Here is a 12,753-nt window from a genome sequence, read left to right on the forward strand (position 1 = left end):
TTTATGGATTGGCCCAAGTGGGCATTACATCACTCAGTGGGCACAACATGTGTTAGTGTTGTCTAGTGTTTATACTGTTGGCCATTTAAAAAGTGATTGGCTATTCAAGTAGGTCTGGCATGGATGCTGTGGGCCTGAATACTAAATTATAACAAAAGCTTAGTGGGGCAGTGTGTATAGTACTGCAGCCCCAAGGAACATAATTCATTAGTTTGGGATGTTAAAGCTGCATTTGATGCTTCTTCCCTGCAGATAATCCAAGCACATTAAGTATCTCATTGTCAATCCAAAACAAAAGTGCTATAATACATTCACTTATTGAGCATTTATGGAAATATATGATTTATATTCAAGCGCGAAGGTCAAACATCTCTCAGAAGTGGCTCATTTTTTATCATCACATAAAGTTTTTATTTTTAGCTCGAGGTCATGAGTGTTATTGTCACTTAATTTGCCTGATGATGATATTTTGCACATATTTTTCTCCGGATGTCCTTCTAACCTGCTACATAAACACTGCGGATTCGTGTTTGTGTAGCATGTAAGGAGAAATGAGCTGATTCAGGCCTTCGGGAGATGGATCGAGTGGCTGATGATAATTTGATGAATTTCTGCATATATTAATGTTGTAAGTGAATATGAACCACAGTGCTCATAAATTACAACTGATGGAAGTGTGTCACTGGGGATAGCTTTGCGCATAATTAGGCTCGGTGGCATAGGTATTTAATTAAAAGTGTTGTGACAAAGGACGCATGTGTACAAACAGTGAAGCTTAACTGAGGGAGATAAGTTGAAGATGGATGGCAAGTAAATTCACTACATCCTTGTGAGGAAATGTACGAAAAGCTGCAGCATAATAAGAGAATGACCGATAATCAAATATTACCAACAGTGAAATAGTTTAATTAAGAAGCTTGCCTAAAACTGGCATTGCTAAGTTGCTAAGTTTTATATACTATTATTTACACAAATGTTTGAAAAAGTACAGAAGAACAAAAATACTCTTAGACTTAGATTTTAAAGGCAGTATAGGAAGGAAAACATACCACCCTGTCTTTACAGAATAGTGTTTGGTTGTCTAAAATAATATAAATAATAAAAATATATGCATTTGGGGTGCCAGTTTAGCTCAGTTGGCTGAGCAGGCGACCATAGCAGGTGGCCGCCCCGGGTTCGAGTCTGACCCACAGCCTTTTGCTGCATGTCTCCCTCTCTCTTTCCCTCTGCTTTCCTGTCAATCTACACTGCATCTATCTAATCAAGCTGAAAAAAGCCAATAATATTTCTAAATAATATATATATATATAAAGATTGATAGATATATTGATATATATATATATATATATATATATATATATATATATATATATATATATATATGTATATGTATATGTATATATATATGTATATATATATATATATATATATATATATATATATATATATATATATATTTATATTTATATGTATATTTATATTTATATGTATATATATCTATATAGATATATATGTATATATATAGATATATATATATATATATAGATTGATAGATTGATAGATAGATCGATATACATATATGCATTTGTGCAGGTTATACATTAACAAACCTAAAATAGCAGAATAAAGTTCATACAGCAAGTACACCAGCCTGTGATCCTACAGGGGTTTTTTTTCACTGACCTGAATCAGTGATGCTTTTACCAAATGTAATTAAATGGATAAGAAAGCCAAGCATTTCAACAGTAGCGAGTGCGGTTGCTGTTTAGGAGACAGTTTATTGCTCTTTTCTTTGCTGCTTCTTTCCCTCATCTGTCTGGTTTCGGGGCAGAGTGGAAATTGCTTTTGTTGTGTTACTTGCTATTATTGTACAGCTTTAGCATCATTTGTCTAACTTAAGGGTTGAACTGAACGCTACTGAGGAAGATAATACGTGTTCAGTCACACTACACTGGCTAAGTTTAATTTCTGCATTTTCCCATAATGTAGTGAAGTCTGCTCATCTGCTTTTGCTTCATTCAATTTCAGTTTTCAAACTGAATGGTAAATATAGCAGAAGCTCAATGGGTGCCAGAGCCCCCAGAGGTGCGAGCAAGGCGACTAAGTGCCACGGGAATGAAGGAGCTGTGGGCAACTGGTTCCTCCTGAGGGGCTGACAGATGCTGATGCTGACAGATCGAGAGAGTGATTATTCAGAGCTTAGAAGATGAACTAGTGCTTGTGTTAGCTGGCTCCCTTTGCAGCAGAATCACTCCCAATCACACCTCCATAAATCAGGCACTCACACCCTGGCACAGTTTGAAAACAGCACTACTGAGCAAAGGTGGTCATGCCGATGAAAGGGTGTTTATCATGAAAGAGTGCCACTAGTGACCACAAAGGCTGTATGCTTACTTGGAAGAAACATGGGTGCTTGTGGCCCTGAACATCTGTAACCTTAATTTTGACTAACTATTCAAATTGTATTTCTGTAACTTCTGGACTCTTGGCAGCTTTGACTGAAGTCTAAAGGTCCCAAAGTGTAAGTAGTGAGTAAAGTAAGTAGTGCTGTGACAGAAACAACCACAGCCCCTCTCCAATAAACCTCTGCTCAATCCCAAATCATTCTGGTATCTCCAATGAGACTGGTATAAAAAGGCAAATAAACAAGCCAAACTGCACGTCTAAAGAAGCACAGACGGTGCAAACTTTTTTCACTTTGAAATATGCAGAAAACATTCAAATTACATTTAATAACCTCTATGTGTTTACTGAACCAGACACAAACGGTAAGGTAATTGCACCTCTTTACATGAAAATGTATATACAACCCCATATGTTTATTTCCATCTAAAATGCTGCAATTAGCTTTTTTTGAGTTTTTAGCCAAAACAGGAATTCATTTATTCATCCTTGCAGTGTCAAAATCTCACTGTAAATTAAAGTTGCATAATATGTTAAGTTTAAATGCTCTGTGTGACGTGCAGTGGCCGATACATGATGTGGTTCTTGGAGTGGGTCTGTTGGAAGATTAAAACACTCTGTCATTCTTTTTTTTTTAATCAAATTCTGAAGCAATTACTGGGTCTGTCTTTGTTTCTCAATATGCCCCCATGCGTTTTTTTTCACTGTTTAACGGCAAAGAGAAAGAAACTTTTATTTTGAAGAGTTCTGTGCAAACATAATTGAGCAAATAGCCAAAGAGAGCCTATAGGACACTCAAGTCCAACATACCCAACACGTTCTCACTCCCAAAGCGTAACATTTTACGCTAGGTGACAAATCGTCAACATATTACGTTTTCGGCTACCCACCACGTTCCTAAATTACGACCTCGGAAAAATGAGGAAATATGAGAACCGTATGGACTCAATCTACACATGTTCGCTCTTTTCCTTCAAATGCTTAGAAACACGCTATTTAACATCATTAAAGTCATGGTTAACCTCAGGAAAAAGGTTATGGTTAGGGCTAGGGATAAGGTTAGGTTTAGGGCTGGAATACAGGGCTGGAACGTCTATTACCGCGGGAGCGTCATTGCACTGGATTTCGCCCATAACCCGCCGCGTACCATAAGAACGCCGAAGGTCTCCTTTCGCGTTCCTCTGGAACGCCGCAGGACGTGAAAAAACGTCGGCATGTTACGCCTCGGGAGTGAGAACGGGCTCACATACCAATGAAATACAACATCTCATTTGTTTTCTTGTTTATTTTTGTGTTTATGTTTTGATTTTTTGGGAACAAGTGAAAAGAAATGCCCTTTCTTGTGTTTGATTTTTTTTATCTTAACAAAAAGAACCAAAATAAAGTGTTAGAAGAAACAAGCAAACAACAAAAAGAAACATGGTATCACAGTCGACTGTATTTCTACCTTTAGAGCTTCAGCAGCAGCAGCAGCAGCATTTTCAGTTTGACACATTGTACTTTTGATGCAAATATGATCTATGCTCTTTGATCATAATAATATATTAGTGACAGTCTCATTAGCATCACAGTGCCAGGACAAAGAAACTCAACATTGTGCTTCAATGAACTGTGAATAAAAATGTGTACTTTAGACTATTCCTCCTTTAAGCAAACAAACAAAGGAGCCTTAAAATGCTAGCTATAGGCCAGGAAGCAAAGTGTTAACAACAGATTTGCTCTGGCATAAAAAGACATAAAACAGTTTGAACAGGTTGTCATTCAAAAGCAATTTGGGAAGCAGTAGGATCTCATTATTACATCAATTTAATTCCAATTAGAAGAAATGAATCAAATTATCTTTTTCATAGCATGTGGCAAAATAACTAAGAACATGACTGACGAAGATAATCACATCATATCAGGAAATTGATTTATGTCTACTTCTTTTAATGATGAGGACAAAAAGGTTAAAAATGTATTTAAGATTTGTTGGGCTTGGTATTCAAAACTTAACATTTTATAAAAACTGACAATCAGCTACTGTTTTTGTTGACACATAATCTATATATTTGTTACATTTAAATACAAATATCACTGCATTATTTGTAACTAAAACCCCAGATGAAGAAAATAACCCCAGCATCTGATACAACTCTTTTTGGTGATATTCATCAATATATTTGTCACATATTTAACTACAAATATGATTGGCTCATTAATTTTTTTTAAAAAAAGTCCTATTTGAATAAAATGATGAGGGTCTGATGCAGCTCTAGCAAAATTAATAGCCTTAATATCCAAAAGGAAATCTCCGCGTATGATTGCGTGAAATATGTTCCTCTGAAACAGTGCAGTAGTCTATAAATGAATTGCTGCCTTTGAAGCTAACCAACGTTAAGATCACTTAAAATATCATGCTTTCATAAATAAATAAGTTAATAACTAAAATGTTACAGAGTTCATGTCACTTTCATAACTGCCATCTGTCCTGTATAATCTGTTCTGTTTTTGTTCCAACACATAAACCTGGCCTTAGATGAAGGTTTGTACTTTTCATCAAAACAGAAGTAGTCTGAGGTCAATTGAGAGGAGAATTTAAGCTACAATTTGAAGCTGAGTGATTTTTTTACAATGGAAAAAGGTATCTACAATTTTGCTCCCTCTCTGACCTCAAAGTATTTTCCACCATTTATTGAAAAGGGAAACGACTTCAAGCACAAACGATGTTCCAAAGTAGTGACTGTCGATTGCAGTTTGGCTTTAGGTCCCAGAAGTGAACCACATCACTACAAATAGGATGAATGTTTATAAATAAAGTTTCTATTCTATGTCCTAATTTACAGTGAGCATTTTTATGCGTATTAATTTACGTGGCTTCTCAGTTACCTTAGCCTCCAAACACACGACTAAGCAAAACATTCAAATCATTTTTGCTCACGATGTGTATTTCAAAGTTTGCAATGTAAATGGAATTAAAGAGCACTGTTATACTTGAATGAATGTGAGTGCAAACCAGGGTGTACCCTGCCTCTCTCCCTGTGGTAGCTGGGATGGACTCCAGCACCCCTGCAACCCTGAATTGGATAAGGGAAAGAAAATGGATGGGTTAGATTGCAGAATACCAAACAGTTTTACAATATATAAGAAAGAAAAATTCACCTCTTGTTTGAAGTTTTTGGAAACACATCTTTGAGGCCAATTTCATCAACAGACAGAAATTTTTGAAATGACCGTAATATAACAGAGCATGCAAAAGGTTAAAATGATGTAGAAATCCATAAAAAAAAGAAGAATTCAAATCAAGAGCCAATTTTGGATATTATTTTGATGAGCCATTATGTTAGATTAATAAAGACTTCATAGGTGAATTGTGAAGTGGAGTTGTAGAGGGTTCAGTCAAATACGGCACTGTCCCCAAGGAGAGAGTCGGTTAACTCTCTTTTGGCATTTCTAAAATGATTGGGGATTTAAGATACACTTATTCCTTAGCTAATTAACAAGAAACTGAAAAAGTCCCGACACAGGTTAGACACCCTAGTCCTCTGGATTAATGTCTTAGCTTTGAGCCACTCCCCTAACACACCTATCTCTCTCTAGCTTTTTGGGTTATAGTTACCTGATGTGAACCAAAGAATTTCTGTGTTCACAACAACAAGGGTCTTATTTATATTATTATTATCTATTATTATATTATATCTATTATTTATATTTATTTGTGTGGCTCTGAATTTACACCCATTATTTGCCACCGTCCCTTAATGTGAGTAAAGAGGTCATTTCCATTTCACATAGTTCTTTGAAAGCAGGTGACTCAGAACTTCTGAGACAAAAATATCTGACTGGATGTTTGTGAGCTGACCCTTTTGAGTGATCAATATTACATTTCCTTAAGTATTAAGCAGAAATTTCTTTCCTAAATGTTGCACTATGCTAATGCTAATGCTAATGCTAGCACTGGTTAATTGATTGACATATTGTGACAATTATTGTTTGTTAAACAAGTTCAAAAGCATCTAATTTATCATTTTTGTTTGAAAGATCTCTTAAAATCACCATTGTACACCATTTCACCTTTGCAGACATTACATTTAAGCATTTGCATGCTTTTACTGTTAAAGGAGAGGCTTTGTTGTAATGAAGTAATAATACAAATTATAATAATGATAATAACGGCCCGCAGAATTCAAGTTAATAGCATATCTTATCATAATACCCAAGTGAACTCCTAACCATACTATACATGACCAAAAATATTGATCAGTTTGAGCTCAAGAACCTAAAAATTAATTTAATCCTTTGTGACCAAGAAACTGATCTTGTATTGTCTTTATATTGATGTCCGCCACTGGTTTGATTACTTTGTGTTCCTTTGTTCCTTTTTTCCTCAGTTCATGAATAAAGCAATCATGGAGGTTAAGTGAATGCCCTTGAATTTTGCTTGATTGCAAGCTGCTAGATTGCTGCAATTTAAATCATTTCCCCCCTAAAGCTTCAGTTTTTAATGAAAATGCCCTCTCTGTGTGTTTTTTGTTTGCTCCAGGCCAGTGGGGTCAGTGTACCGGTGAGGAGTGTGGCTCTGGTGGGGTTCAGACAAGGACAATATGGTGCATCCACATGGAGGGCTGGACCACGCATCACTCCCACTGCCATCACATGGAGAAACCAGAAAGCCAGAGACAGTGTTTTAAAGTCTGCGACTGGCACCAGGATCTCTTCGAGTGGGAGGCGTCAGAGTGGGGGAGCTGTGTTCTTGTTCCTTTCTTTTCCAATGAGCTCAAATTGAGGGCAACTGAGTGCATTACAGCACAGCATGGGATCCAGAGGCGCAAAGTCTACTGCGTACGCACCTCAAATCGAACCACAGTCAGTTCGAGGATATGTGAATTCTTTTCCCAAAAACCACCTGTGGAGCAGGCATGCCTTGTCCCCTGCCCCCAGGACTGTGTGGTTTCAGACTTCAACTCTTGGTCAAGTTGCAGCAAAACCTGCGGTGCTGGCCTGCAGCATCGGACTCGACATGTTCTGGCCACATCAATGTATGGAGGGGCAAACTGCCCCAACCTAACTGAGACCAGGACTTGTTCCAGCCATGTTGACTGCCCGGCTGGGGAGGACGAGTACCAGTACAGCCTTAAAGTAGGGGCCTGGAGTGAGTGCCGAATGCCCCATCATAAGGATGCCCTATTAAGTGGAAGGACCACAGTGGACTTCAGCACTATGTCCAACGAGAACAACACAGCCACGCTGCACACACTAGCGTCTCACCAGCATTTCCATCACACCCACCAGCACCTTGCTCATGCGCACATTAAGTACCCCGCGTCGTGGGAACTAGAGGTGGGATACCAGACACGACATGTTCGCTGCACAAGAAGCGATGGCAAAAATGCTATGCTGAGGTAAGCAACATGCTTCAAACCATAAAGAATAGGAAAATCATCTTAATATGGTATATTATAAGGAATACTTATGCCTTTTTCAGTCATTATGCCCCCAAAGTGGCCACCCTACCCCTTCACAACTCTTCAATGCAAAATTCCATCAGTTACATGATCGTTTAAACTTTTCTTGGTAGATTTCTTACTGTACTTTAAATCTTCAGGTCCCCGGCACTGTGCTGCATTCAAATCTATAACATTTTCTTTGCCATCCTTCACAGTTGGTTTAAAAATGTTCTTTTTGAAAGCTGTCTTTGGTCTGCCCCAAACACATCTACTTTTACCACTGTCAAAAAGTTGTATGCTGGATTTGTCTTTCCAGAGTACATTATTTAATCCCCCACTGCAAATTTATCTGACAGTATACACTTACAGTTTGTTCATCCTAGAATAAAATGCGGGCTTTACTGGAAACTGTTTTTCAGATGCACTGCTCTAAGGCTGACATTGCTGGGGAAATCAATCCTGGAAAAATTGGCAGTTCTTTGAAATCAACCATACATGTAAAAAATTTTGCTTTTTGTTTCTTTTCCCCACTGGGATCCACGAACCCATTTTTCCCTCTGTCAGACCACATACCTCACTGGTATAGAAAGACTGATTCCACCTGTTACCCCCTAAGGACATTCTAATAATTGGCGCCAAATAGAACCCTGGATTCTAATTTTCTGGATTTCAAGGTGTGATAAATGTTGTGGTGCACCTGATTTGTTCTCATATGAAAACAGCAGTGCTGTATAATCTGTCTTTCTTCTTGTATGTTTTTTTTTTTGTACTGTATCCAAGCGGAAATGTTTGCAGGTTTAATAATTCTCTTTCATCAGTTTAGTTTTCCTCTGATGAAGCGTGTGGAGAGTTTTCAAAATTATAGGAGCTGAATGTTGTTGTTGTCTGTCAGGCAAAATAATCCTAATGGACACTATTGTCGATTTTTTTTAATAAAAGAGAGGAATAATCAATGCTCACCACCTCTCATGAGGTGTATTCAGTGAAATAAAATGGTTTTTATTGATGGTGGTTATTTATTCAATTATTACTAGATTATATGAGGGCGGCTGTTTGACCAGCATTTCAGCAAGGAAGGGAGGCATTATTGTGTTAAATGTCAAGTGTTGCCCCCCTTCCACTCTCTGCTGTTAGAGCTAACCTTGGTATTTGGATTTGATAAGAATGGATTTTTCTACACGTACTTGCGCACAAAGCAAAAAGCAGAGCACACACAAATGCACACCTACACATGCTGTGTCTCACACACACACATACACAAATACACAGTAACAAACAACATTCTGTCTTGTGCTATTTTGTTTTGCTTTGTTTTTCTCATACAGAAAGAAAATCATTGCATGTATATTACATTGATTAAATGCCACCATACCATTTTCTTGGTGTAAAGTGTCATTATTAGCTGGCTGTTAAAATCCATTTCTGACTGCCATCATTGTTTCAGAGACCACATTTCAATCATGTTGTTTCAATTGAGCCTTTTTATTGCTCCATATTACTTTTTTATTTATAATAAGGCATACTGCATTGAAGTTGTACAGCATTTAATTGTCATATCAATTTTCTTGTGATTGCTCTTGCTTGTTGCCATTTTGGACAGAGTAGTTTAAAAGTCGTTTATCTTGCCACAGATCTCTTTTCACTGACATGTTTTTTTGTCCTGTGGTTTGAAAAAAGGATTTTATTTTGCATTGCTCGATTAGCACTTATTTTATCTAAGGAGGTGTGGCGCTTTTAAAATAGATTTCCCATGTGTATTGTGCTTCATTTTACTCTACTTACAGCCTCATTACAAGGAGAAAGTCTAAAAATTGTCTTGTATCTCAATAGCCTGACTAATTCAACTTCCAAGAGCCAACAAAAACTGTAATTGGATGAGAAAACCCATGCTTTTGGTTTGGGATTAGCCTATTAAATGGCCATAGTCTGGTTATCGTGGCTAAGGATATGGCTAATTTAGGCCTACCACCACCACCTAGATGGTTCACTGGGTTATGACTTCATTTATGGGGTCATTATACAGTGGTGAAAAAGATCACACATGAGCTTTTGCTGTTAGAGCTTTTTTCTGATAGAACAACAAAAGTCAATTCTTGGCAGTCCCAGATTTACTACTGGTACAAGTTGACTGTACTTTCCCCCAGGAGATCAGTGTTTGTGCCATGTGATATTGTTGTTGTTTTTTAAACTCTCATTTCCATTTATTTCCATGTCACTCTTTTAGTTTTTGTCACACAAAAAACTATCGTGCAGAGGACGTATGGGTCAGTTACATGGTTTGGCACTATAGTGGGTTGGACAGCAGCAGCAGCAGTTTAATGGGATAATAGCATTAAAATCATGACTAATGACTTGTGCTTGGTTAACATCTCTGAGTGAGCTCTTTGTGGCACTTGTGTAAAAGATTGACTTTGTCTTGAGATCTGTGTTAACAGGATGTACTTTAAATTCTTGAGTGGAAGAAGTAAAGGTCATTAATTCAACAACAAATCAACATAACCACTTGCTCATAGGGTCTCATACCTCTCCATCGGCAAATCCAATTAAAACCCAACAACATCTATTTATAGCTTGCTTTGTGTACAACTGCACTCTCAAACTTTAAAGGGGTCACAAAGATATCGTGTTATGAAATAAAATTTCCTTAACATGACAGTAATTTACTCTCCTCAATCTGCAGCCTCTGTACGAAGGACAAATCCCCACTGACCTTCCAAACATGCGTGATCCCCAAAGACTGTCAGACATCCGATTGGTCATCGTGGAGCCCCTGCTCTAAGACCTGCCGGTCCACCGACCTATCCCCTGGCTACCGCCTCCGGTCACGGATCATGACTCAGATCCCAGTTGGCGGGGGGAAGCGATGTCCTGCCCTTGAGGAAAAAGAAGCTTGCAATATCATAGGCGATTTACTTCCAAACTGCCCCAGGTAATTTTTATTTATTTATTTATTTTTACAGAGATCATCTTTATTGCTTCTTAAGGCCACAATCTTCAAATGAACGTTCTTTTCATTTGCAGTTTCCCCAACGCACGACAAACTCGAGGACCAAATAAGGGTTTTTAATTTGCGTTCTTTGAACAAATTCACCTTAATAATTATGAGAGAAAGCCTAGAGGTTAAAATATGTATGACTTTACTATTGAATTGATTTGTGCACACTATTTTTTTTAGCATAATTTTAATTATCTTGTGGCAGCCACAATAATCTTGTGTACTGTAGGGAGTTCCTGACCCAAAAGACATGACATGATAAAAAGAGGGCTTGACAGAATGCCATTGTATTGGGGCATTTGGGTTACGATAGGATTTAGCTAATATAACATGCACACAACAAAGTAGTCAATGGAGAATTACTTTCCCTGCTGGTAGATTTTGTTTTATTTGCTGAATCTACACTGAGTGCCTGAAAGCAGAGGATTTACATGATTAGGGAAAACTCATTACGGAAATTAAGCATTTGATAGATTACTACAGGCTGTTGTTCTGGTAAACTCCTCAAATATTATTGCTTTCTGCATCACTGCATTTTTCATAGATGAAACCAAACATTTGTTTAGAAGTTTTGAAATCAAAATAATCACCCCCCCCCACACCCCCACACCCCCTTCTTCTGACATACTGTGAGAGATGCTTTTGCCAGAGACTGCTCTCACTAATTTGTCTTTTGCTTTGTGTGACTCTTTGAAAGCAACTGGCACGGCTTTGTGTATACCGAGGCTTTATCCTTCTTAAGTACGATCATTTATCAATTTATTTCTTAATGGATTACAACTTTGTTTTTGAAAATACACAAACAAGTGTTGACTTTTTGTAATACATATCAAACAGTGGCTCCATCACTGATTCAATTTAACAGCTTTTAACTCATTAACATTGCAAATATAACTAATTAGCATCCTTGCATGCTCTGTTAGGTATGTGTGGAGGACCACTGACTGGGGCGAATGTCGGATTCTACCCTTACTCAGCCAGCAGAACCGGAGACTGGCAAACATCAGCCTTTTATGTGGAGGGGGCATCCAGACCAGGAAGACCTACTGTGTTCAAGTCCCTGATGTCTCAGCACCACATCACAGAAAGGAGGGTAAGGGGAAAAATACTTTTATTTCAGTTGACCTTGAGCTTGCTGGAAAAACACAGTGACTCAAGAGATGCACCATAAATAATTTTCCATGGTTTGTTTGTGGTTTACATTATTAAAGTGAAGCAGAAAAATACAAACCCAATTCCCACAATATTTGGATGCTGTTTTAAATGTAAATTAAAATGTAAATTAAAAAAAAATGTAAATAAAACCTTTAAACAATAGTCTGTAAATATCTGGGAGCCAAGAAAACCTGTTGCTGGACTTTAAGAAGAGGAGTGTTGCCCTTTTCTTGCCTGATAAAAGATTCTAGGTGCTCAACAGTCCTGGGTGTTTGCTGTCATATTCTGCACTCCATAATACATCAAGTGTTTTCAGTTGGGGAAAGGTGTGTACTGCAGGCACCAGGAGTCTTCTGCTACAAAGCTATGCTTTTCCAGTAGCTACAAAACATGGTTTAGCATCGTCTTCCTGAAATATGCACGGGTCATCCTTGAAAAAAGGAGCGTATGTAGCTGTAAAACCAGCGTATGCCTTTAAGCATTGATGTGAAAGGTACAGGGGTTCGTCTAAATTTACGAAGGTGCACTGATGGACCCCCATACTATCAAAGATGCAGGCTTTTTCAGTGAGCACTGATAACAAGCTCGTCACTGCCTCTCCTCTTTAGTTCAGAGGGCACGACATCCATATTTTACAGAAAGTACTTCAAATTTCAATTCTGACCACAGAAGAGTTTTCCACTTCCCCTCGGTCCATTTTAAATGAGCTTTGGCCCAGACAGCATGGTGGCATTTATGAATCACGTTCACATGTGGCTTCTTCTTTGCGTGATA

General features: G+C 37.9%; 1 protein-coding gene across 1 annotated transcript in view; it reads left to right on the plus strand.

Annotated features, from left to right (window-relative positions):
- thsd7ba (thrombospondin, type I, domain containing 7Ba) overlaps positions 1-12,753 on the plus strand; it is a 196,442-nt gene that overhangs the window by 77,029 nt on the left and 106,660 nt on the right. Inside the window, exons 4-6 of the mRNA XM_087829901.1 lie at positions 6,926-7,784; positions 10,510-10,758; positions 11,748-11,917. Of these exons, the coding sequence (XP_087686027.1) occupies positions 6,926-7,784; positions 10,510-10,758; positions 11,748-11,917 (1,278 nt within the window). The remainder of the gene's footprint in view (positions 1-6,925; positions 7,785-10,509; positions 10,759-11,747; positions 11,918-12,753) is intronic.

The sequence above is a fragment of the Neolamprologus brichardi genome, chromosome 16 (assembly GCF_056152115.1).
Source record: "Neolamprologus brichardi isolate AB-2024 chromosome 16, ASM5615211v1, whole genome shotgun sequence".
NCBI lineage: Eukaryota > Metazoa > Chordata > Actinopteri > Cichliformes > Cichlidae > Neolamprologus > Neolamprologus brichardi.